Source organism: Poecilia mexicana, unplaced genomic scaffold (assembly GCF_051168715.1).
Source record: "Poecilia mexicana isolate PSO_F unplaced genomic scaffold, ASM5116871v1 scaffold_5, whole genome shotgun sequence".
Taxonomy (NCBI): domain Eukaryota; kingdom Metazoa; phylum Chordata; class Actinopteri; order Cyprinodontiformes; family Poeciliidae; genus Poecilia; species Poecilia mexicana.
Genome location: NW_028263374.1, coordinates 28,254,881 through 28,280,847, shown reverse-complemented (window position 1 = coordinate 28,280,847; position 25,967 = coordinate 28,254,881). Strand labels below are relative to the sequence as shown.

The 25,967-nt window shown below is 41.9% G+C and overlaps 3 protein-coding genes across 4 annotated transcripts in view; 2 read left to right on the top strand and 1 right to left on the bottom strand.

The window, feature by feature from the left end:
• Positions 1-1,956: 1,956 nt before the first annotated feature.
• LOC106926641 (complement C1q subcomponent subunit C-like) lies at positions 1,957-6,269 on the top strand. The gene is made up of 7 exons (XM_015001685.2): positions 1,957-2,077; positions 2,344-2,447; positions 2,524-2,586; positions 3,632-3,785; positions 4,693-4,833; positions 4,927-5,050; positions 5,957-6,269. Exons 2-7 carry the CDS (start codon positions 2,348-2,350, stop codon positions 6,089-6,091), a joined length of 717 nt encoding a protein of 238 aa, XP_014857171.2. The 5' UTR covers positions 1,957-2,077; positions 2,344-2,347; the 3' UTR covers positions 6,092-6,269.
• Positions 6,270-8,952: 2,683 nt separating this feature from the next.
• Positions 8,953-12,448, top strand: LOC106926644 (complement C1q subcomponent subunit B-like). The gene is made up of 5 exons (XM_015001688.2): positions 8,953-9,106; positions 10,042-10,207; positions 10,697-10,928; positions 11,356-11,473; positions 11,558-12,448. Exons 1-5 carry the CDS (start codon positions 9,104-9,106, stop codon positions 11,765-11,767), a joined length of 729 nt encoding a protein of 242 aa, XP_014857174.2. The 5' UTR covers positions 8,953-9,103; the 3' UTR covers positions 11,768-12,448.
• Positions 12,449-13,945: 1,497 nt separating this feature from the next.
• The window catches only part of flnba (filamin B a), a 61,770-nt gene continuing 49,748 nt past the window's right edge, over positions 13,946-25,967 (bottom strand). For both annotated transcript variants that reach the window (XM_015001676.2, XM_015001675.2), the window contains 14 exons: positions 25,509-25,637; positions 25,213-25,386; positions 24,807-24,965; positions 23,645-23,848; positions 23,413-23,565; positions 23,205-23,327; positions 20,920-21,186; positions 20,090-20,227; positions 19,894-20,009; positions 17,571-17,703; positions 16,930-17,106; positions 16,142-16,360; positions 15,852-16,061; positions 13,946-14,917 (listed from right to left, as the gene is read on the bottom strand). In XM_015001676.2, the coding sequence (XP_014857162.2) occupies positions 14,730-14,917; positions 15,852-16,061; positions 16,142-16,360; positions 16,930-17,106; positions 17,571-17,703; positions 19,894-20,009; positions 20,090-20,227; positions 20,920-21,186; positions 23,205-23,327; positions 23,413-23,565; positions 23,645-23,848; positions 24,807-24,965; positions 25,213-25,386; positions 25,509-25,637 (2,390 nt within the window). In that variant the 3' untranslated portion in view covers positions 13,946-14,729. The remainder of the gene's footprint in view (positions 14,918-15,851; positions 16,062-16,141; positions 16,361-16,929; positions 17,107-17,570; positions 17,704-19,893; positions 20,010-20,089; positions 20,228-20,919; positions 21,187-23,204; positions 23,328-23,412; positions 23,566-23,644; positions 23,849-24,806; positions 24,966-25,212; positions 25,387-25,508; positions 25,638-25,967) is intronic.

Here is a 25,967-nt window from a genome sequence, read left to right as displayed (position 1 = left end):
TAGCAACATGAGAGAGATATTTATCTTCTCCTCAGGTCGTAAGACATGACAATCCTTCCTGGCTGACGCTGTTTGTTCGATCACCAGATCATTTTCGTTTAATTGTGCAAAGGAAACGAAACAATCTGGGTTTCTGCACATCCTCTTTCTGGATTACTGTGCCACACCCTGACCTGACCTTTGCCTGCTGTCACAGTGGAGCTCCAGTGTTTCTCAATCCTTTACAAGTTTAAACAAAACTGAACCAGAGTCGGCCCAAAGCTGCAGAGCTGCACAGAAAAAAAACACTTTGGTCATTTGACCTGCAAAACCTCCGTGGTTTTAGCCTAGACTCTCTTTTATGACAGATAAGATGAAATAAAACGAAGGATTTAACATCTTTTTCAAACTGAGAGAAACATCAATATTAGTATTATTGTTGGACTCTTCACTGACACCCAAACCAGCTGGAAATATCTTTTTTTTTTAATTTATGTGTCCTGTTTGGTAGTGTACACTGTAAAAACATTTCTAATTTATGGTAAAATACCGGCAGTTGTGGTTGCCAGAATTTTACTGTATAAATACAGATTTTACAGTATTTACACAGTATTTATATGGTACAATCTGTTTTTACAGTAAACACCATATTTAAAAGCAATTTTACCGTATTTAGGTGGTAAAATACGATTTTTACCGTATTTTTAAGTAAAATCGTGTAAATGCGTTAAAACACAGGAAAATTCTGGCACCTATGGGTGCCCATATTTTACTGTAAATTGGAGACTTTTTTTTTTGTAACAGTCAGAAACAGACTTACTTTCACATTTGGAGTATTATGGCCACAGCCGTAATACTCCAAATGTGAAAGTAAGGCTGTGTAAAGTTGGTGTATAAAGACAAAAACTGTATTTAAAAATTAACTCGAGTTCATCTAAAATACAACGGACACAGAGATGGAAAACTGCAGCCCAAGACAGAATGTATCTGTAAACAACTGAATCCAATCAGTTTGCTTATAAGTTTTACCTATTAAAAAGTTCAATAGTCAACAGCGGGAGTGACGAGCCACAGGTCCCCAGAACCCGACTGGCATGGAGGAGATCCGACCCACAGATTTCCAAAATCCTTCCAGAACACGCGAGCCGCAGGAGGTCAGATTGATTTGACCTGTGAAGACGCTGCTGCAGTAATCAATACGACTAAAGATAAACTCATGGAAGAGTTTCTCTAATGCTGAGACTTTAGTCCTCTGATCCTGGAAATGTTCTTCAGCTGATAGAAGGCCGACTTTATAACGTCTTTATGTGGCTCTGAAGGTTCAGGTCAGAGTTCAGCCTGACCTCTAGTTTCCGCTGTAATAACTGAAGCTGATGCTACATATCACTTCTGTCCGCTTCCTATTGTAACAAAGAAATCCCGGCTCTTTGTGTCAGACTGGAACCAGTTGAGTACTGGACCAACTCTCCAGCAGTTCCAGTAATATATGAAGGTCAAATGAGGTCCAACAGAACCAGCACTGTGGTTCTTCCACAGTCCGTGTTTATATGGATGTCATTGAACACTTTGACTAGGCCAGTCTCAGTACTGTGGTAACCATGGAAACCGGATATGTCAAAGTGGTTGTTCATGGTCAGGAAACCATTTCACCGTTGAAACACAGATTTTTCAGTCACTTTTCTGATGAATGGAAGATAAAAAAGTAAATATGGCAAGACCTATTGAGCGATAATAAACACAAACTTAAAGGAAACCCAAAGTAAAACACCAAATCTTGGTGACTCCACCACTTATGTTCCCTCCTGTGGTTCCGATCTGCATGAGAACCAAACCGTTTTTGAATGTAGCGTTTCATTCTGGACGTTCAGCTTCATTTGTAGAGTATTTTTTGAAGTTCTAGTCCGTTTCCCGTGTCTAAAGTTACTGGTTTGCCGTTGGGAGTCTGTTCTGCCTCTGGATCTCTGCGGCCGCTTGTACCCTCCCAGAAATGCAGAACTGTCGGATCAGAAATGTTTCCTCACACGACTTTATGCTGACTTCCTCGTCCGGCCGCTGCAGGACTCGGAGCTTCTCTTCAGTCTGCTTTTTACTCCCTCAGGTATGTTTTGGATCCTTAAATTTATTTTAATGCTGATTTTTGGTTTTATGGTTATCTCCTTTACTAAGTTTCTAAGTTTTTGTCAGACATTTTAATGTGTCTCCTTCTTAATTCCCTTCTCTCTGTTTCTCCTGAATATTTCCTGTTATTTCCTCCTTTGACCTGATTTTTTCATATTTAATTAGATTTCATCTTCCCATCCATTCATTTCATTGTCACATATTTGACCCTCTGATTTTCTCCTCATTTCCTCCTCTCCTCGTTAGCCTCATGCTCCTCCGTCAGTTTCTCCTAACGGGAGCTCTGCTCTCATTGGCTGGACCTCTGCTGGTCGCCATGGAGACGTGTCCAGCAATGCCAGGGATGCCAGGTCTGGATCCACATGTGGTTGCACAGCAGGATGGATTGTTTGTAGGGGTTCTGTGATGTTTTGTGTCGTTCCTCAGGTATTCCTGGACTTCCTGGTAGAGACGGCCGTGATGGGCAGAAAGGAGAAAAAGGAGATCCAGGCAGGTTTTCCAAAAATGTTTGTCATGTTTGGTTTTACGTTGTCAGATCCCGTTTAATGTGGTACGTTTTGATGATTTTCACACCAATATGTTAATTTATGTTTATGGGAATTAACAAAACATCAGTAGTAGCTAATACCTCTCAAACTTTCTTCACATTACATCCATACATTTTAATCTACTTCAATGGATTTTTATGCGATAAACCAAAATACCACAATGTGATGAATAATTGGGAATTGGAAGGACAATAAAACATGATTTTCAGATCATTTCACAATAAAATCTTAGAGGTGCATCATTGTACTCAGAACCTGGAGTGAGTAGACTGTTGAAGAGCTAGTCATTTTTGGGTCAACCTGGACCAAGAACCACTGAAGGAAACGACATGAAAATCTCTGAAGACACGGAACGAAACTTCCTGCTTTAGGAAAAGTAAACAGAAATTGAGTAGATTGTAGCGGTTGTAGGATTTCTCTTTTGTTTTTGGCTAAAGTCTACGAGCTATTTCTCCCACTAATGCTAAACTAGCGGGTTTGCTTTGGTTATATTTACCCAGAATGCCCTGTGCTGTAGTCCACTTCCTGCTTTTGGAGCGGTCTCCAGTCCGCTTAGCGTTCACATATGCACTCAAACTGAACCAGAGTTCACTTCAATTGAACCGAGACGGAGGTTTGTAGGCGGATCAGATATTAATTACACATTCACACCTCATCAAACGAACTGGAGTTCAATTAAAATTAAAGTTGGCTAAACAGTTAAAGTTAAAGCAAAGTGCAAAGATATTTTAAATTAATGTAAACCAACTTTCTGTTCATTTCTGTACACAAAATTTGATTTGCAAAAACTCATTTTAAGAAAGAAATGAAATATTTTTACATAAGTAAACCAAAATGGTATAAAACCAGTTAATTTCTGTTTCTAGTTTAATATATTTTTAAAATTTTATTTCTTAGTATGAGATTGTAGTGGCGCAGCGCCGATCTGGTCCAGATTCTCTGAAGAAACAATAAAATGAAAATGTCCACTCACTGTTGTTCACCAGGAGCAGAAAGGACCGGCAGCCTGGGGCCTCAGAAGGGCTGGAAGGGGGAACCGGGCCTGGCGGGACTGCCCGGCAAACGAGGCCCGTCAGGGGAACCAGGAGGACCAGGCAGCGCAGGGATTTCCGGGCCTCCAGGAGAGCCAGGAGAAGCTGGGTACAACACAGACAAGCAGAATAACAACAAATCTAATTTTTATAGAGCTTTTTCAGACACTAAAAGGCGTTTTACAAGAGAAAAATAAACAATAAACATGACAAACATTTAAGTAATTTAAAGTAGTTACAATATTTAGTTTAAATGAAGGTGTTTCTATGCGGAATTAACACCTTAAACTAGCTTAAAATAAAACATTCAAAAAAGATTAAAGTGTAAAATTCAACAATTTTCCATAACTTCCAACAATTTTAAACAAAAAGTTCAGACAGAAAATGAGAAGGAAGAAATCTGTCAGAGCCAACAAATACTTAAATACTTTTAATCTGGATTTTATTTTATTTGAGTATACTGATGAGGTAAACCACTTTGAAAATTATTTGATTTTTTTTCCTGTTAACTTTTGTATTTCAGTTTATGTTTAAAGCAAATTCACAGCAAAGCTTATTTTAATGCAGTTTAAAAGACCAGAAGGTCTAATTCAACACAGTTCAGCTTATTAAATCAGATTCAAACTTCATTGTAATAATTATTATTATTACTTTCATCATTATTGCAGTCTTGTTTATATTCTATTCTACAGCAGGCAACTCATTTTCATTTAAAGCTACAAATTAAAGTCACATTCATTATCAAAGGAAACCTGTAAATAACATCACATTTTCACTTCCTGGTCAAGCACAGGGTGACTGTAGGGTGGAACAACCTCGTTTTAGCCAGAACAATCCTCCACCAGAAAACCAGTAGAGTTGAGCAAACATGTAGCCTAAACTAAGTCAAATTAGGAAATAAACAGCATTGCAGTAGGTCTGCCACTGACTGAATAAAATCTTGTAAAAAAAAAAAGGTTGATTTCTCAGGTTCAGAACCAGAACCTTCAGAACCAGAACCTTCCTGTTTTCTGCAGGTCGGCTGCGGCTCTGCAGAAGGCGGCCTTCAGTGTGGCCAGAGGAACGTCCGTGTTTCCTGCTAAAAGCAGCACAATTCGGTTCACTAAAGTCATAACAAACATCGAGAACGACTTCAACACAGAGACGGGACACTTCAGGTGAGCATCTTAAACTCCGGTTTCAAGTCGATTTTTCCAAACGAGGTTTAAGGATCTCCTCCTCCTGATGTCTTTGTGTGTGTTGGGCTCTAGGTGTCGGGTCCCGGGGATGTACTACTTTGTGTATCATGCTTCTCTGGAGGATAAACTCTGCGTGCAGCTGAAGCTCGACGACAATCTGCTGACGTCGTTTTGCGATAATCGCCGTAAAAAACAGGTCAGAGCGGGAGGCGACATTTTTATTCAAAGTCCAGTCCTGAGAGGAACCATCCTGCAGCCTTTGGATGCATCCCTGCTGAAATCCCATCAGCACCTGCTTTCCCAGGAGCCATATTATTGCACAGATTGAAATTACAAAAATAAATTTGCTTAACGGGAACACAGCAATTTTGAAAAAAACTCAATAAAAAGTATTGAGTAAAGGATGAGGTGGTTTTATAAGCACGTTTTACATGAGTCACATGATCAAGAAGTGGTTACTTTCACCAACTTTATTAGAAACACTGAAGAAGACAACAGGAAGTAGTAGGAGGATGACGGTTTGTTTTTGTTTTGCATCTGCCTCCACCATCACACAGTTCAAAAAACGTTTTGTGTCATTCCAACATGTTCAATCCGTACACGTTTGTCCTTCTGTGAAATCACCGACTACAATTTCCCCAAAACGCCGCTTAGGGAGCCGTGGGATTTTCAGTCCAAAGCCTGAGCAAGACGGCGACGTACTCTGTCTGAATTATCGCATGAACAAATTCACATGATTTCAATTTCACTTCTTATTTGATGGAAACACCGCAATTTCAAAAGTGTGATTTTTCAACATCAGCAGAATATAAACAAAGATTTGTTCAGAGATCATTCAGCTGTGCAGAGGCTTGTTAACAAGCCATTAATTTTATTCAGGTGTGTAAAAGCAGGAATGCATCTAAAGGCAGCAGGATGGTAACTCTCCACGATCGGACCTGAAAACATGTTTGGGAATTAATCTGGCTTTCCTGCAATGCAAGAAACTACTAGCGTCTTGATTTCTCTTCATGCACATAAAGCAAAATAAACACGATCAAACTAAAACGGTGAGATCATGTGGGTGAGCATGCAGTAAGACTGAGGCCTTCCCTGGTTCCAGGTGACGTCGGGCGGGCTGGCTGTCTACGTGTCTCAGGGTCAGGAGGTCTGGCTGGAGACCAGGGAGAACCGAGGGATGACAGGAAGAGGCAACGGATTCAGCATCTTCTCTGGGTTTCTGCTGCACCCTTACTGACCTCCAGCAACAATTATGATCACAGAAATTCATGTTACTTTTCCTCTTTGTGTGTCTCCTGATCGGATTTTACTAAAAAAACAAACAGATGTTGAGAATGTTTTTCAGTTTAACTGATTCCTCGGTTGGATTTATTATTTTTGTGTCACCAGTAAAAAGATTTTCTGCTAAAACCAAATGTCCCGTTTCTTTCATTTCTTTATTTTTGTATTTTAACACATCACTCTAATAAATTATGAACAAAAAGTGGCAACAAAAACTCTAAGATTTCTCACTGAGTTAATTTCTCTGCACTGGGAGCTGATTCCAGTTGGGACTGAATATTTTGATATACCAGAGATATGTTTTATTTATCCCACCCACCGTCTTCAAATCTAATAAAGTTGGTGAAAGTGAAAATTTTAGTTTGCTGCTCTCACTTTAAAGATATTAATAAAGTTTCTGTAGGTCATCAGAGGTCATCATCAGTATTTTCAAAGCAAAAGCAGCACAAACATACCACAAGCGTTTCACATCAATTTTGTTAGATTTGAGTAATGTGGTTGGCTGGTTGACCTTTTGACCTTTAAACTTTTATTCATATTTTCAAAGCAAAAGCAGCACAAACAAAAAAATTTGCACAAACCAACACAAAGGTAATCAAGTTGATTGACAACAGTTTTGTCTGATTTGAAGAAGGTGGAGGGTTAGCGTACTTACAAAATATTTAATGTAGCTTCAACATAAACATCTAGCTTTCTAACCAAAAACTTTCGAGCTAAATGGTAAATTGCAGTACTTATGGCGCTTTATCAAGTCCAGAGGATCCCAAAGCGCTTCAACCTACGTTCAGTCATTCATGCACAAACTAAATGTTTAGTTGGAACTGTGACATTTAGAAATGTTTGATTGAAGAAGTGAAAATACGACCCCCAATTTCTCTCCTGTTACAGGATAAACAATCTACAGTTTTCCTGCTAAGTTTTGACTGCAATTTTACAAACATCCCCATAATACAAGGGCTGAGGGTTTTTTGAGCTTATTTTACTTTCATGTAATTTTTTTTACCTGGACTTTTTTTGTTTCAGAAAATACAGGGAAACATAACTGCATTATAATCTATCTAAAATCAAAATAACAATAAAAACCATGCAATGTGATGCCAGAAGGAGTTTTATAATGCTAAGACAGAAGTCTTGTTTTCTGGTAAGCAGGATTTTCTGTATATATAAACATGATCAGAGGATTTTAGGATACAGAAGATATCCGATTAAATGTTGAAAGTGTTGATGCTTCACCTCCCGACATTCTGATTCTGTAATTTTGCAATCTTTTGTTTGCGGACACAGAAGTGAAATATTTAAACAGGAACTTGGTAAAACTCTCCGTGATAATAAAGTGATGATGAAGCAATAACGGGCAGATATACAACAAAACATTTAACATTTTGTTCTGGTTTGTTTAACTTCCCGTCCAGATTCACTGAAACACGGACATCGATCCCGCCCTCTGCATGGACCTCAGTATCTGTTCCACAAATTATTTAATATCGTCAGCAGTATCAAGCTACACTTTTTATATCAACACATCCTAAATAAGCTGCTCAGTCAGCTTCTCTTGTGCTCAGATCCTCTTTTCCATTTTTCATTCTGGGTTGGTCTTCACAACCAAACCACAAAGGATAAAACAATCCAACTTAATATATATTTGCATTTTTAACTAGAACTGAATTTTTGATCTCATGGATCAAACTAAGTTTTACTGGCGCTGGCAGTGAAACACATGTAAAAGAAGCCTGAGGAATAGTTACCATTTTGACGCTTTGGGTTTCAGCGTATCGTGCAAAAGTCTCCGTGCAAACCCTTGTTTCCAAGCAGCTAGTTTTCCCCGAACCACCTTAAATGTGTCTTTATCAATAGACTTTCTGCTGTTCTGAAGGTGTTTTTAAGTTTTCATTTAGTCTCCTTTATCACTTTAAAGAATGAGGACTGAATCAAGATGTTGGAAAGTTTTACTGCTCAGAGATAAACTATGAAAGTTAGCATGCAGGATAACCGTTTTGTTTTGGCTGTTTTTGAGTCATCCTATTAGTTTTATTTCTCTATTGTTTTGTTTTTGTTTGAGAAGAGTGACATGTTACCAGGGAGAGACTGTTAAATAAAAATGGGTCCAGTTTGAACCCTTGAGGATCCTCACAGTTAATAATTGTTCTCTACAGATTTATAATTACCAACTGGCTCAAAATAATCCCTCCCTGGTTTGGTATAACCCTGAAAATATTCATTCATTTTCCACATTCACCAGTACTGCCAATTAATTTTTGATTAAGTTTAAGTCGCATGTTTCTGATGTAATCATTAAGCATTTGTAATTAATTTATTCAAACTGCCAAATGGCATTAGAGTGGAAAAGTTCTGAAGTTAAACGATGCTGATCCATTTCCCCTAAGTATTCACACCCCTCATTTTCTACAATACTCACTAATTAATCGGCTTATGGAGGCAATTGTTGCTCTGGTTTTTATAGTGAGTTTGTTGAATTTTAATCAGAAAAATCTTCCTCTCATGTCAGATTGTTGTGCTACTTTTTGTCGGTCTGTGATATTAAATCCAAATAAAGATAAATTGAAGATTTTTTTTGTCCTAATGTGATCAAAAGTGGAAAAACTCCTGCGGTGTGAATACTTAGCGTGGCGCTGTGGAAAATCTGTCAAGATTTAGAAAAAAAAAACACCAAGGTAGGTTGTAAAGACTGTGGCCTTTAAACTTTGGATTTATTTGAATTAAATCCCCTCAGTATTCTCAGTGTTCTCCAGGTGATAAATTAATATTTAATACGTCTAAAATCATTATTTTCCCAGCTTCCTGCAGTGAAAAGTCTGTGTTGTATCCTAAAAATGCTTTAGTGACACCAGCAGAGGGTTTTCTTGCTCTCTTGAGTTTCACTTCATGTTTTCTTCCTGATTCTGCGTAACAGGACAACTTTCCAACGTCTTACTACTGCACCACAGGACGACGGACATCATTACTGCAAATGGTGAGATTATCTTATATTTTGTAAAATGTTGTACAGCAGGAAGTAAAGTTCAAATTGTGAAAGTAAAACGTTGCTAGATGGAGATGTGTGCAGCTTCCCTGATGGACTTAAAACACGTTCAGAAGGACAGACCTTGTCTTCAGTTCACAGAAAATGGACTAAATAGCAGTAAAGAGATGCTAAATTAATGCTGAGATAAAATTAAACATAATTTGCTCAACAGTCCACATAAAATCCCAATGATGCGTTAAAATGAGTGGATGTTGTGGTTCAGTTTGTCTAAATACTCTGGATTACAGCACAGATTAAGATTACTTTAGGTCATGTTACTTTATCAGTGCCTAGAGTGAAATTACTATATTTAAGCAAATTTAAGCAAGATATTAGACATTTTTATATAGACTTTTTTATTCATTGCCTCAGACAAAATTGTGGAGTGTGAAAATTTTATTATTCTTCCTGGGAAAATTCAAGCAGGAAATCTAAAGGACTCTTTAAATTCGTACCGTTTTGAGTTATTCTGGCAAAAACTATCCATTTGCTCCATACAGAGGGTTTGGGTTCCAGGCGGCTATTGAGAAGCGATTGCTACCCGTTTTAAATTTTACTCAATTGCTAACATTTGTAGTGGTTATAGCCAGTTTGCCGCTGTGAAGCTTACCGGAAGTCGTCTGCTGAGCCGATCCAAACGTTAATATTTGGAAGCGTGGCCAACAGACGTAGCGGTTTTGTTCACGGCCTCTGATGCCGTTGCTAAAAACTACAGACAAACTATAATATTAACAGCGCAGAAAATCAACATCATTTTTCACAACTTCTTTTCCGTTCGCGGATTGACCCGGTTGAAAATCCACCAGAGGGAACCGAAGCTGACGGACGGTGCTGATTTTGAGTACAAGTCACGTATTTTGGGTCTGTATTCTGTTTCTGTCCAGGCCCTCCAGTGGCTGAGCTGCAGTACTGCATGGCTGCTTCTCTTGGTCTGCATCGTCCCGGTGGACATGCAGTCCTGCACCGGAGGAACCCCCGGGATCCCTGGGATCCCCGGCACCCATGGACCCAACGGACAGGACGGCGTGAAGGGGGAGAAAGGAGATCTAGGTGAGCTCAGCCCGGACAGGAATTGGATTCAAGATAAACTTTTTGTCTTTTTGTATTGACACATTTGAGGGAGTTTGCAGTGCTGCATGTTTGAAATACCAAACATTTTCTGCGTTTTTGTTTTTTATTAGAGACACCAATGAGACCTGAGTGAAGTTCTCACTACAACAGTTTTGTTAGATTTTGTCCATCAAAGTCCATCAAAGGGCGGATGAATCTTTGAGATTTAATTCATATCTTCAAAGCAAAATCTGCACAAACAAAAACTTTTGCTGCTCAAGCATAGTTGAATTGATTGTCACGAGTTTTTGTGACCTCTGGAAACATTTATTGCTTTCTTTAAAATGATAGTGGGACAAACAAAAATTGTTGCTTCTCAAACGTAGTCAAGTTGATTGACATCAGTTCTGGTAGATTTGAAGAAGGTTGGGGGGAAGCTTCACTCAGGTGCCGATGAGGCATGTAATCAGTGTTTACCTCCCTGAACAGGTGAAGGAGGTCAGCCAATCAGGGGTCAGAAAGGGGTGGCAGGTATGCGGGGCCCGCCGGGCCGGCCTGGTATGAAGGGGGACATGGGCCTGCCGGGCCCTGCCGGATACCCGGGCCAGAAAGGGGAGAAGGGAAGACCCTTCAACCTGTCCAACAAGCAGAAATCCTTCTTCTCCAACAAGAGAGCCATTTCAAATGTAGCAGAGATGAACATGCCGATTAACTTCAACAGGTGAGAGGAACCGGCCAATGCTTTTACAGAAACCAGGGAGGAATTACCTCAGGATTACATCCATCCAGCAATACTACTGTCCATCCACCCAACCGTACATCAACACATCCATCAACATATCCAACAATACACCCAACCGTCCATCCGTCTGTCCATCCACCCATCCGGTCTTCCAGTCCTCCATCCTGCGACTTCTCGATCCATTCTTTCCTAAGCCTGAATCATTTAGCTGCAGTAACCTGGTAAAAAAGCTGCCAAGCATCTAAAAGTTGCAGGATGGCTGTTCTTCTTAAGCGCTCTGATACTGCCTTGAGTCACTATTACAGATTAACTTAAACATGTTTTCTAAAGCAAAAACCTGTTAATACACCAAGAAATTGCAGAAGCAACATTTCACAAAATGAACATGTGCTTTAAATTCCTGCAGAGTGATTTTGCCTACGTTGGAAACACAGTTTCAAGGAGAGACGCTGGTAAACGGGACGTTCCAGTGTACAATCAAAGGAGTGTATTTCTTCAGTTTCCACGTTTCAGCAAAGTCCCGAGTGAGTCTCAGGGTTCTGTCTGCTCAGACCGTCTGCTCTACCTGCAGATTTCAGGCTGAGTTTCACCATGATTTCACCACACAGGTGTGTCTGAAGCTGATGAAGGGCAGCAAGGAGCACTTCATGCTGTGCGACAGCTCTGACAGCTTCTTGGTCACGTCCGGCTCGGCGGTTCTGGACCTGGAAGTCGGAGATAAAATTTCTGTGGAGTCATCCAAATACAACAACATAGTGGTGTCGCAGACCAGCACCAGCCACAGCTTCACCGGCTTCCTCATCTTCCCCACCTCTTAAACCTCCGACCGTCCATCAGACCGTCCGTCAGACCGTCCGTCTGTCAGTCCGTCGGACATTTCAACCAGTCAGAGGAAATATTCCTGCTTGGTAATAAAGGCTGCTTCTGCGTCTTTTCTCCAAAAATTATATTTCACGTTTCTCATGAACACAGCAAAATCAGAAAATCTTCCCAACTATTATGGCCTAGTTTCCAGTACAAATATCTTTGTACACTTAAAATAAGACAAAACTAACTTATAAGCAACTTCTCAGCAAGAGATATGAGCTTGTTTCAAATCAATAACTCCTTCATGTACTTTTTATGAAGTTCTAGTTCCACTGGCAGATTATTTCTCTTATAACATGGGAAATGTGTTTTATAGTGAAAGAATTTGCTATAAGACAAGTCTTGTAACAATATAATTAATATAATTATTTTATTAATATATTAACATATTAAGAATTTATTGACTTAAAATAAGCTACTATATCTTGCTGAAAAGTTATTTGTAAATTAGCTTTCTTATTTCGTGTACCAAGATATTTCCACTAGAAATAAGACTAAAAATACTTGGTAAGATTTTGTGTTTTCCAGTGAATTATTGGACGTCTTGCCTGTGATCATACTGAAACTGCAGTCTTACTTGTTTTGTCAGTGTAAAATCGTTGGTCCAGTTTAAATAAAGTAAAAATCAACCAGTTTGTTTCATGTTTTATTTTACCAACAACTCATCAACACGTCTCCTAAAGCAGGAGTGCCCAAAGTATTTTATGTTGATCTGTGACATAAAAGTAATTTGTTGTAAAATGAGTAAATGTAGAAAAGTTGTGGAACAGATGTGAATATTTTTGGAGGCCTTAAATATCTCAGGAAGTCAAACTTGTCAGTTAACAGATTCCTCTGAGAGCAGGAAAGAATGCTGTCTGTCTGTTTTAGCACCTAATCTGGATGCATGCATGTTGATAACTTTGACTTTAATTCCCAGTGTTCTTAAGACTCTTCATCCAGACAGAGGACACATTAAAGTTGTAAAACACACACACATATAATTTTTAACAGAACACAAAAACCAAGGCAAATAACTGAGTAGAGGTCACAGTTGAGTAAATGTCAAACAAAAATCCAGTAAAGCTCCCAAACTCTAAAGACAAGGTATGAATAAAGGATATATTCTCTTTTTCCAGATACTGCTTTCCAACTGCTTTGTAAAGTTTTTGATAGAAAACCCCCAACAAAATATAAGTTTATCAAGATAAGAGCACTCTAAGGATGAGATATAAAGACTTTCTGTTTAAATAACAAATATCTATTAAATGTCTGTAAGCTTCAGGAAATATCAGCATATCATCTGCATAGTGATGGATTCTGTAGGCGGTTGCAAGCTATAAAACTAAACCCCAGAATGGACATAAAAGACAAGTTTTGTCATTCACCTTCTTGCAGAGATGTGTAAACCTCAAGAAAATAGTTTATATTAAATAAATACACAATCTGTTGAATAATCAATTACCAATAACTCATTGAAGGTGACCATGCTGAACCATCATGTTTCTATTGCTGCTTGATTTGTATAAAAACATTGAATCATTTGAGGAGCTCACGCCGTAATTTCACCTGCTTTGAAATCAAGGAAATAGTTTTAACAGGTTACAGGTAATGGTGCAACACGGGGTCCAGGTTTAAAGTTCAACAAACAGGTCAGCATTGTTTTAAAGGAAAGCCTCTATAGATAGAAAACCATGCTCTTATCACAACTCGATTCTGTTGTTGCTCCAAAAGTGTGGAACAAGTTGGCATAAGAAATTAAATAATTGGACTTCCAGTGGCGCCGTGCTTTGAGATAGTCGCATTTGGTGGTGGCTCCCGTGAACTCGGTGACTATTTGGCAAATTTTATGATTTACTGGACACATTACCTTTACCAGCGTCCTTCAGACGCTGGTAAAAACGTTAAAGGGTTAATAGAGGAGCCATGTTGTGATGACTTGCTGAAGGCAGAGCAGGAACTTTTAAAGAGACAGAGGCTCAATTTGAAGACGTTAAATCAGGAAGTAAATTTCTTTTAAGTCATATTTGACATATACAGGATTTTTATAACAATTTTAGGTAACAGTTACTTGATTATACTATAAAATGGAACTATGAGCCTGGAAAACACATAATACTGCCCTAGAGTTTAAAAAAAAGAAAGACTGATTTGATTCATTTTTCTAGATTCCAGTTTATTTTAATTATCAAACGTACAGTACATCAGGTCAGGATTTAGTTTCACATTCCCCAATACAAAATGAGACGTTTTCCCCCCACCCCGATACAAAAACTCCTTTTCATTTTAAAGTATCAAAAGTAGCAGTGATAAAGGCGACGGCATTAAGACAGATTCAATGTTCTCCAGCTCAGATCATGATGACGACAGGGAACGGATCAGAACCGAGCCACTGGCTCAGGTGAGGAAGTAGTCTGGCGGACTGCAGCAAACAGCAGCTTGAAGGCAGCGTAAACAGTCAACTTTTATGGCAACATCAAGGAAGAGATGAATTCTGGGAGTGACAAATAATCAGTAGTTTCACAAACTAAAAGGAAGAAGTCCAGTTTTTCCCCAACAGAGGTGAAGAATCACCGTTTGGCACCGATTTGGTTCTGTTGGCCGTTTCTGGTGTGGACCAACCAGCTCAGAAAGTGTTTCCATCCTGAGCGTTTAACAGGAAAGTGCTTTGTTATTCCAGCTCTAAGTCATGCTTGTTTTCCCTAAATCCAGTTTAACATTTTGGGATCGTGTTGGGATTTTTTTTTAGCGTTTTAACTACATTAAAATGTTCAAGCAGAAAATCCTCGACTTTTACAGAGGGAGGACTGCGCTTGTTTTTTTGTTCAGCAGCGTTTTCATTCGACAGTAATCTGTAGTGCAGTCAATGTTTCCTCTCCAGCTCAGCAGGGACGCAAACGCAGCAGACGGATCGACGGCTTTTCCCGTGGTGCATCATGGGACGGTGACGTTGAACGGGGATCCTGGGATGTGGTCGTCACCCCACTTCACCACCAGGACGTAGCCGCCCCGTTCCTTCAGCACGTAGCTGACGTTGTACTGCAGGTTCCCCAGATGTTTGACCAGAACCTCCTCACAGGGGACCTGAGGGCCGTACACGCCCACCAGCAGCATGTTCTTACCTGGGGGAAGAGAAACATCGTTACAGAACCGGAACCAAAACTGCCACCGGTCTGAATCGAAAGATATCCGCGCCATCTTGGCAGGCAGCCCAAACGACAGCTGAGCCACAACTTTGAGACCAACGACAGGAAAGTTTACCGACACTCTTATAATAGTGTAATATAATATAATCAACAAAATGGCTGCAGTTCGACCCGTATGAGGCAGATAATGTGGACAAGCTGCCTCCGATTCGACAGGAGGGTCAAACTCCTTTTCATCCTGGGCCAAGTCAAGATGATAAATATTCTTAAAAGGTCGTTTTCCTTATTGCTCACCTTCCTGTACAAGCTGCACTTCAGGAAGTGATTGTCTGGAACAGACCTCTCACTCGGTTTCATTTTTGTAGTTGGAGTTTTGCTAACTTTGTTGCTGGTTTTGTGAAATTGAACACCTTATGGCTTTGGTTAAAAAGCTGTTCACTGATGCATTCTGGGAACAGAATAAACAATTTGCTGAACCTCATGAAGAACATGAGGAGAGGAAATGAAGCTGTTGCGTAAAGAGTGTTCATCTCCTTCAAAATAAGAGCATGACTATAAATGTTAAATTTAATTCTTAACAGTTGATAACCAAACCATCAACACAGATGTTGAACTTTATCCAACCGAACGTTTACAGCACAGCCATGCAAGTTAGCGATTTAGAATTTATTTGGAAAAATGACCTTAGGGAAGCTAAGAGCGCTAAAGTTAGCAAAATGCTAAAGTACGAAGCAGAAAGTTAGAGGATTAGTGGAAGTGTTCACAGAAATGGCAGTGCGTTTCTGCGACACCCTGGGGACGAAGAGGATTGCGTACTACCGGATCATCGTTTCGGTAACAAACATTAATCCTCAGCACCAGTTACTGTAATTTTCAAAGTCGACGGCGGCTGCATGGCCCGGCCTCCTACCAGCTTTGCTGCAGTCCACAGAGAAGTTGCTCTTCTGGCCCACGAAGGCCTTGCTCAGTCCGGGTCCTCTGCTCAGCACCTTGCTGGCGTCCGAGTCTCCCGGTCTGGGCATGGCGCTCTGAGCGAAGCCGCTGCCGGCTGTTCGTTGCGTCGGATCCAGCGTCAGGGTCGACATCTCGTTGGCGTTGGTCACATTCACCAGCCGGTTACCTGAGGAAACGCAGGAGGTCGGCTGTAAGGGTGAGAGGTGTCGCTTTTGACCCGGTGGGGATCGGGTCTCATCCCCGTACCTGTGACCCTGGCCTTGAAGGGGCTGCCGGTGATGTGGTTGGGCCCGCCGTATTTGACGCTGATCATGTAGGTTCCCGGTGCCATCGGAGTGTAGTGAACTTTGTAACCTTCGGGGATTTCCTGGCAGTCCATCTTCACTTTGGACGGACCCTCGATGGTCACGGCCAACGCTCCGGGTCCCGCTTTGGTGTTGTTAATGATGAACTCCGACTGGGTTCCTGCAGAAACAAGAAAAAACATTCAGTTTCCAATTTCAAGCATTTTCAAGGCAAGTGCTCAAACTTTTCCAGCACCACAATTTGGAAATAAAATAAAAATGAACAAAAGACGACAGCTTCAGTTCACTGTTAGATAAATTGTCCCAGAAGTTATTGTGATAAACGACATTATTGTTGTTTTGAGACCATTTCAAGTTATGATGTAATAATGTAAGAAAACATTCTCAGATTGATAACCTTTAAATCCCAACGAATATTTAACATTGAAACTGAAAAACATTTTAAATATCCAAAATAAACAAAACAGAGAACAAATAAAATGAATCAGAGTTTCTATGAACAAAACCTTCCTTCAGAAAACGTTTTAGTTGAGACCAAAGAACCAGACTGAAGACTTTTACCATCCAGTTTTTGGTTAACAGAGGAAAACAAACAATCATGCAAATGGAAATTATTGAGTTTGTTTTAATTTATGATCCAGTTAATTGATTTATTGGTTATTGCCACAGGCCTACTATTGTAAATATCTTGTGTAAACCGAAGGAAGTCGGATTGAACAGGTGACTGACCTGTGGTGCCTCTCTCCAGACCGGATCCGTACGCCGACACCAGACCGGGCTCTCCGCTCTGTCCGGGTTCTCCAACCCGGACCTGGAAAGGACTTCCTGGGATGTGGGAGCCGTTGAACTTCACGTCGATGGTGTGGACGCCGTTCTCCCTGGGGATGAAGCGGATGGCGTACTTATCTGGAAAGAAGAAAGAGAGTCTGAACACGATTTACCTGCTCAGGTTTGGAAAAAGAAATAAATTCTGGAGCAGAATCTCATAACGACAAACTTCCCTGTTTTCACAGATTCTCGTCTTAATGGCAAACTTTGTTGTTTCAATGACAAATTCTTGTTTTAACATTGTTTAACGTCAAATTTCTTGTTTTAATGAGTTTTTTTGAACAAGAATCTCATTTTAAGCACGTTGTTCATTGAACAAGAGTTTATCATTAAAACAAAAATGTTTTGCAATAAAATCATGTTTTTAAAAATTACTGCAACAATTTTCTGTAGAATAATTCAGCCTAGAAAAACAACTGTTTTCTGCTTCTTCTGATTTAAAAGCTAAAGGTTAACATTCACATTTTTAACCTCAGATTGCAGCCATGGTTACATCAGGCAGTTTATGAAAGGTCGTTGCTTCGTTTGCTTTGACCCCTGACCTTTCTCCAGCTCCGTGACGACGCACTCCTCCAGCGCTCCAGACGGACTGTGAACCTTGGCCTCCAGCTTTCCCTGCGCTCCGTTCAGACGCACCGCAAAGGATGCTGGGTGGTTCGCCTTCAGACCGGACTCCTGATGAGTGGACAGACGATAAGTAACCTCAGTGCCAGCAGCGTCTTCTGGCTCCATTAGGATTATTTCTGGGCTGCAGACGTTTTGATCTCATCACCTACCTGAGCTCCTTCCTGCAGCTGCAGCAGACTCAGACAGAGACTCAAAACTTGTTACTTTTAGGCCTAAAACTTTAGATCTGCATTTCTTTTTCAACAAATATTCTAAAAACAGGCAGAAAAACGACTAACCAGGAGACAAATTAACCTTTTGCCACCTTGTGGACAAACCAGGAAGTGGCAACTAAAGTTAAACTTTTTTTTTTCCACTAAATATCTTCAAGAATTACCGTTGATCATTTCTGACGTGTTCCGTCTATATATCTTATATTTACAAAATGTTACGTTTTCTGGCTTTTAGCAAATAGAAATAATTTTAATAATTCTAACTGTCCCAAGTTTAGTGAAATTTAACGTCGGACACAGAAAAAAATGTGTATTTGTCTTTAAATATTTGGTTTCAACTACAAATAATGTTTTCCAAATGTAGGGTTTAAATTAAATGTTAAAAGTATAAAGCAGTTTTAAGGACTTCATGCAGAAATCAGGCACTTTCCAAACCCTGAAGACACAGAATTGAAATCCGTAAAAACTAAATATCTTTAAAAATGACTATTTCTAAACTGTGTTCTCCGTCCTTTTAGAGTTATATTTTATAGGTAAAGCTCCACTAAAAATGAATAAAATAATTTTTTTTCAGATGCTTAATATCGTCTGGAATTAAAAATGAGATCCAGAAACTTTTGGACCTGAAACTCATCTACTTCGGATCAAAAGCACCAGAATCGATGTGAACAAACATGCTGGTCTGCTGCAGTGCTGCAGTCAGAGCTGATGGTGGCGCTGTTAAAAGCCTTTAAATGAAACACAAGAGAAACACCGACAGTTCCACACCGAAGCAAAGGAGGGACGAACCAGAACCAAGCAAAGAACCAGACAGAAACGGATCCAGTTTGCATGAAATCAGCTTCTATTCTTCATATTCTGTCTGTTTTTTGGGCACTTTCAGTTTTACTTCTGCAGAGTTAGAAGACGAGTTTTGGTTTTTGGTTAGTTTGCTTGGCTGTGGTCACAATCCATGGGAGCAGCTGCATAAGAAAATCTAGTTTTTTTCCTCCCCAAAATGAAGGTTTGACAACCTGAGAGGTCGACTGAATAACTGCCAGGAAGAGAATTTATTTAGGTTTCAACCTGAAATGTTTTACTGCAGAACTGGAGAAAATTCAGAATTGTTGCGGCTTGTTTTTAAAAAGGATGAGCTGCAGCAGTTCAAGTTCACCGAGACAGAATTTAACATATTCTTAACAGTCCATAGCTAAAACTTAAACACAGAAGTCGAGCTGTTTTAATGAACGTTTACAAAATAGCCAAGTAAATTAGTCCTTTAGAAATTATCTGGAAAAATTTGGGAGGCGCCAAGTGGACTGAACGTTTTCAACATTAGCATGAACGCTAAGCGCCCAACGCTGGCAGTTGGTAACCAGATGTTCAACACAAATGTTGAAGTTTAATCAGCTGAATGTTTGCAGAACGACCAACTAAATTAGCTCTTCAGAATTTATCTGGAAAAAATAATTTAGGGGAAGCTAAGTGCATTAAACGTTTTCAGAGTTAGCAAGAATGCTAAACCGCCAACTACTTGAATTCTTAATAGACTAGAATCAAAACTTCAACACAGTTGTTGACTTTTACTTGGGTAAAGTTTTCAAAGTGTCTTGAAAACTTTACGTAAAATACATTAGCACTTCCAAATTAGTTGAAAAAAATTTATTTTGGGGAAGCAGGAGATTGGCACCAGTACTAATCCTGACCCCAATGGGATAAGAGTGCAAGAAAATGGAAGATTAAGAGGAATCTAAGAGCACTAAGCAAAAAAAGATCAGCTCTGCTATTAGCAGAAGGGAGCCCACCAGTGGTTCTCCAATTCTACCAAGAATGATGCCAGTTTTCCCTGCTTTATGTTAATCTGTTATTCTCCCATCTTTATTTTGCAGATTTGAGTAACGTTTTTAACATCTTGTTGCATTGAAGCAGTCGAACCCTCACAGATCAGCAGATCTTCCCTTATCTGGGAGTTTTATGCAGCTGTGCCCCAACGTCCCTTCAGGAAGCAGGAAAAGGCAGGGTGTGGAGGTGTCTCCTCATGCCTCACCTGAAGGCCGGCAACAGTGAGGCGCCGCGCGTCGTTCACCGGCGCCACGACCGGGACCAGGTAGGGGCTGTCGGGAATGTGCTGCTCGTTAAACTTCACAGAGATCTCGTAGTCGCCTGCAGAGGAGGGAGCGGCGGTGTGACTCAGCTGCCTTCAAAAGGAAAGCTGCTGCATGAACCGTACGAGTGCTAGCTACCGGGCTCCTGAGCCACATAGGAGATCCCGCAGGATCCGTCTTTACGGTCGTCGAAGGAGATCTCCGCCCTGCTGGGACCCTCCACGGCGACGGACAGACCGCCGGCGCCGGCCTCACGCGTCCAGATGCTGAACTCAGCTGTTAGCGGGTCAGAGAAGAATGAAAATAAGTCCTGATCTTAAAGCTGCAGTAGGTACTAGTACTAGCTGGCATCGTCTCCCCCAGTGCTAACTAGAAACAACCAATCAGAGCCAGGAGAAGCGTCTGAGCACTGTCAATCAACCTCCACGTGGCGCTGCTCATCCCCACCTTGCTCTCTGCTTGGCTACAGCTTCATCAATGCTCAGGCTAGTTAGCATAGCTGCCGATGGTGGCAGGTAAAGGTTTTGTTGGAACGGGAAGGAGTTCCTCCACCATTAGCAGCGCATGTATGAGCTTTACTGACAGCGCTAAGACCCGCCTCCTGACTCTGATTGGTTGTAAATCGCTGTCAATCAAGCTCATGCACGAGCTGCTAAATATGTTTTATAACAACATTTTTATGCTTTTATAACATCAAACTGTTATAAAAAAAAGACATGATGTTTAGCATGGGAATGTTACAAAAGCATTTTTATGTTTTGTTACATAAAAAGGCTGTGTTATAAAAAACAACTTTTTTTTAAATAAAAAGAAAACGTATAGACGCTACATACTGCAGCTTTAACAAAACCAACCAAACTCGTATATAGAATAATTAAGCCATGTTTGTAGCACAGCTGCTTGACACCAAACTTGCTTGATTTTGTAAATGTGGGGAGGCCGGTTGACCTTTGACCTCTGGTTCGTACCTGGCTCCCCAGCCAGCGCTCCCTCCAGGCCCGGGCCCCCGGCCGTCACCTTGCCGGCGCCGCCCTCTCCCAGCGGGCCCACAGTGAACTGGAAGGGGCTGCCCGGTACGTGCACGCCCCTGTACTTCACGCAGACGCTGTGCACGCCCATCTCCGTGGGAACGAACCGCACACAGTAGGTGTCGTTGCCCATGGAAACCAGCTCGGCGGGCCGGCTGGTTCCAGACGGCGATGTGACTTCAGCGGTGATGTCCTGCATGTCCATCGCTGCAAAAAGGCAGAACAACAGACTTAATGTACAGATTATTTAACTCAGGAAGAATCTGCTCAGATTTAAAGTCTCTAACATATTAAAGATGTTTAATTTGACCCAAATCTGGAAAATCTGGGGAGGGAAAAATTCAAACTGTTCAAGGAGTTTTTTGTCACTGGGGTTTCTAAGGAAAACATTTTGGAATAATCAGTCAGCCTGGATGTTGACAGAAACGGCAGAAGCGTCACACTGGCATGTAAACTTCATTCATCAGAACAAAACCTCATTTTTAACTAACCGCAGGTTCAAATGGGGGATATTTTGTAGTTTTACTACAAATGATACCAAGTATTACAAATTTAGCCATTTTGACCCTAAACTTCAGCCTCTAATACACTGCAAAAAAAAAAATCTTCCCAAGTATTTTTGGATTAGTTTATAGTGTAAATATCTTGTATTCTGGATATTTAAAATGTCTTCCAGTGCAAAATGTTCATTGGAGTTTAAAGTTTACTGATCTTTGAGAATGTGTTCTTGCATTATTATTATCCCATAACCATTATATTACCTGAAAATGTTCTCATAACAACAATAACATTGTTTACTGCAATCACTTGCAACAAAATTTGTTTTCGTGGTAGGCCTGGTGAAAAGTTAAAAACCTCCTGATCACTAACAGCTGCGACTCAGAATGAAGCATTTCATGCAGCAAACCTTGCGCTCCGTGTTTATCAACGCACCCTCCGTCCCAGCTGGACCGGGCACATCAACAACCCAAACACCCGGCGCCGCTCCCGCCAGCACCAGACCAGAGAGGCCGGAAATGAGGCGCACTCTGCCCAGGGAGGGGCTCTGACCCCGGGCAGCAGCAGAGGGACGGCCGGCCCAACCGCCGGGTCTTCCACACCACCAGAGGGCGCAGTGAGAGCGAAAAGAGGGGCGAGAGAGGAGCTGCTGAGATAAAACCAGGAGGAACCAAGTAGCTGGAGAGGAGAGGGGGAAATGGAGGAGACACACAGATGGAGGGAGAGGAGAGAGGAAGAGGAGAGCAGGGAGGAGAGGAAGAGGAAATGAAGAGAAGCTGAGGAAGATGAGATGATGGACACGGGGAAAATTAAGTTAGAAGAAATAAGTAAAGTAGAATCAGAAAAGAGCAAACATAGAAAATGAGACTGATCAAGTTGAGAGAAGAACAGAAAGCTGGAAAATAAAACCAGCAGAAAACCAGGCTGAGCGGCTCTGATGTGAACTCAGTGATCGGCGAAAAGCCATTTCTCTTCTTAAGATCCCCTCTAATTTAAGATAACTTAGTCACAGTTTGGTTGTTTTCAAACCTGATGGTCCAGTAGACTCAATTGGACTGATTCAAACCAAATACTTTAAGAAAACGGTTCCCCTCCTCACCTGTGGGGGCGCTGCACCAAAAACAGAAGGAAATGATACAAAAACACATTTTGTCTCACTCAAGACGACGATGAACACAACTTCCTTCTTCACAAAATGTAAACAAAAACAGAGTAGAGCGAGATTTAAGTAACTGGAGGATTTCTAGCTTTAGGCTATCGCGTTGGTTTTGGGTGTATTTACCCAGAATGCCCTGCGGTGTAGTCCACTTCCTGATTTTGGAGTGGTCTCCAATCTGCTTGGTGTTTAAATATGCCTTCGAATCGCACCAGAGTTCACTTCAATCGAATCGAGATCGAGGTTTGTAGACGGACCAGAGTGCGATTAGCATTCACACCTCACCAAGCAAACCGGACTTTTCAAGTCCGACTGGATTTGGATTAAAGCGAACTAAACAGGCCTGGTGTGAATGAAGCCGTAAACAACCACTGAGTCAATGCAAAACATAAAAACAGAACCTGCCCGACAACATGAGGTAGACGAGAAGAAAAAACTCAGAAGCAACTCATCATGCTTCTTAAAAGCAAAAAGTCAGAGGGCTGAAAGCTCTACAAACTCTTTATGGCAGTCGCCCAGGGCGGCACCAACAGAGGGTGGGTCAAACTGGCTGGTCAGAGTGTGTTTTTACCGGGTATCTTCAGGTTGAGGTCGCACATGCTGCCGATGCTGGCGACTGACGCCGCCTTCTGTCGACAGGTGATGCTCTCCCGGATGCGACCTTCGCCGGTCACCCTCACCGTGAACGGACTTCCTGTAAATGAAAACAAAGCTTCATCAAGCCTCCGGGCTTCAGCGGGAACTCCTCATCAGAAAACCCGATCTCTAGCTGATCTTGCCTGGAACGTGTTCCTCTGCGAACCGGATGGAGACGATGTAGTTTCCGGGTTCGGTGGGACAGTAGGAGACCTCACAGGTCCCGTCCTCCACGTCCTTCGTCTGGATGTCCACCTTACTGGGACCTTCAATGGCCAGAGCCAGGCCGCCGTAACCTGTCCAAACGCAGAGAGCAAAGGTTGAGGTGCAACGCCACGTCGTTTGGGTCGTCAGAGGTTAGGGCGCCGGACTGACCTGCTTCCCGCGTGTCGACCACAAAGCTGGAGTTGGTGAAGGTGGTGGCCTGAACGAGGCCGTCACCGTGGGTCTTGACCCGTCCGGCGTCTCCGATCTCGGACTGGACCACATTGATGGTGATGGGACTGTTGGGGACGTGCCGGCCGTTCTTCAGGATGCTGACCTGGTGTTCGCCCACCTCCCTGGGGATGAAGGAAATGCCTGCGAGGGAAATGGAAGGGAATCGGTCACCTGTACGTTATCAATGCTGGAGGGCAAAACCCGGAGATGTAGGCATTACTGATTCAGAGCGCCACAGCAAAGGGGAAAATAATGCAGAAAGCCTGTTGAACAATAACTCAAAAAGATTTGTAGTATTCTTTTCTCACTCCGTCGCCGACGGTACACACAGACCCGTTACCATAGCAACTGAGATGACGAACGTATCAGGACTCGACACCAAAAAACACTCAAGCAGCTAACAGACTAGCTGCCACAGTGGCAGCTAACAGACTAGCTGCCACAGTGGCAGCTAACAGACTAGCTGCCACAGTGGCAGCTAACAGACTAGCTGCCACAGTGGCAGCTAACAGACTAGCTGCCACAGTGGCAGCTAACAGACTAGCTGCCACAGTGGCAGCTAACAGACTAGCTGCCACAGTGGCAGCTAACAGACTAGCTGCCACAGTGGCAGCTAACAGACTAGCTGCCACAGTGGCAGCTAACAGACTAGCTGCCACTGTGGCAGCTAACAGACTAGCTGCCACTGTGGCAGCTAACAGACTAGCTGCCACTGTGGCAGCTAACAGACTAGCTGCCACTGTGGCAGCTAACAGACAGCACATCGACATCTTACGGTTGTCAAAGTCAAGCCAGCATAAAAGATCTGATTATCGATCCCTCACTATTTTTTCTTCTCGATTAAAGGGTCTTCCTGACCTTGTTATCTTAGTGTTGACTATTAGTAGCAAAGCACCGTGTCCCTCTGTCTTTTATACATCAGGCGTCTATTTAAGATTTAGTGCGTTTCATCGATAAACAGCTAAAACCGATGCCAGTCATCGTTGGGAGATGGAGTGGGATGTTTCGCATGTGACGTCACAATGCAACGCGTCAACAGAAAGCAGACTAAGAAGCAAATGTGTGTGTGTGTGTGTGTGTGTGTGTGCGTGTGTGTTACCAATGTGGTTGTTGGCCATCCTCTTCAGCAGGCAGGGCTCGTCCCGTCCTGACGGCGCTCTGATGCTGGCGGTCAACACGCTGAGGTCAGTCTCATTGATGTCCAGGAAGAAATCTGCTGCAGAGCCCAGTTTGACCTGAGAGCGGCGCTGGTTGTCCTCTGGAAAACACGACGACAGGAAGATAAACGAAAGCTTTATCCATTAAATTCTAGCCTGATGGAGGCTCTAGCCGATGAAATTACATTTAAAACCCAATTCAGAGCTAATCTGGTAGGCTGTTAAATACGGACGATGCCTCGGGCTGCACTGTATGTAACTGAACAAAAGACCGTTGAGTTTAGCAACTGTGTGTCTGATCGTTACTGTCCTGTTTCATGCTGTGTGTGTGTTGATGTGGGTTCTGACCCGTGATCCTGGCGGTAAATGGGCTGCCTTCGATGTGATCTTCGTTGTATTTGACCAGGATGTTGTAATCTCCAGGCAGCGTGGGAAGGTAGCTGACGGTGCATGTCCCGTTTTTATTGTCCACGCAGCTGATCTCTGCTTTGGACGGACCCTCGATAGCCAGGTCCAGACCGCCTGGAGACAGAGACATTTAGATACAGCTAATCAGCTAACCACCTGAAATGTAAGAAATAAAGTGAGTAATGCGACATTTTTAAACATTGCTATGCTGGACCTGCTCCTCTCCTGCAGCGTACCTTCAGAGGCGTCGTCTGTGCAGACGGTGAAGGTTGCCACCTTGTTGGCGACGCCGTAGCTCAGTCCAGGGCCGAAGGCCGTAACGTTGGGGCTGCTGCTGTGGTTCACGTAGAACTGGAGCGGAGACTCTGCATCAAACAGAACGCGGTTCAACCAATTTATAACATTTCTTTTAAACAGAAAGATTCACTGTAGGACATCCAAGTCACAGTTTATGTTTTAAAACATCCACTGAAGTTCGGAGCAGAAAGACATTAGCCACTTGAATCGGTTCTGAATCACTTTATCCTGGAACCAGCTGCAGTTCCTTCTCTGGACAGCAGGTGTCTCCAAACTCAACACATCTCACCAATTAAACATTATATTTTTCTCTCCATAAAATCTGGTAATTTTACTAAATAAAAGTGTTTTTGGTTTATTTTAAATATTATGTAAAATAAATTATCAGAGCACAAAGC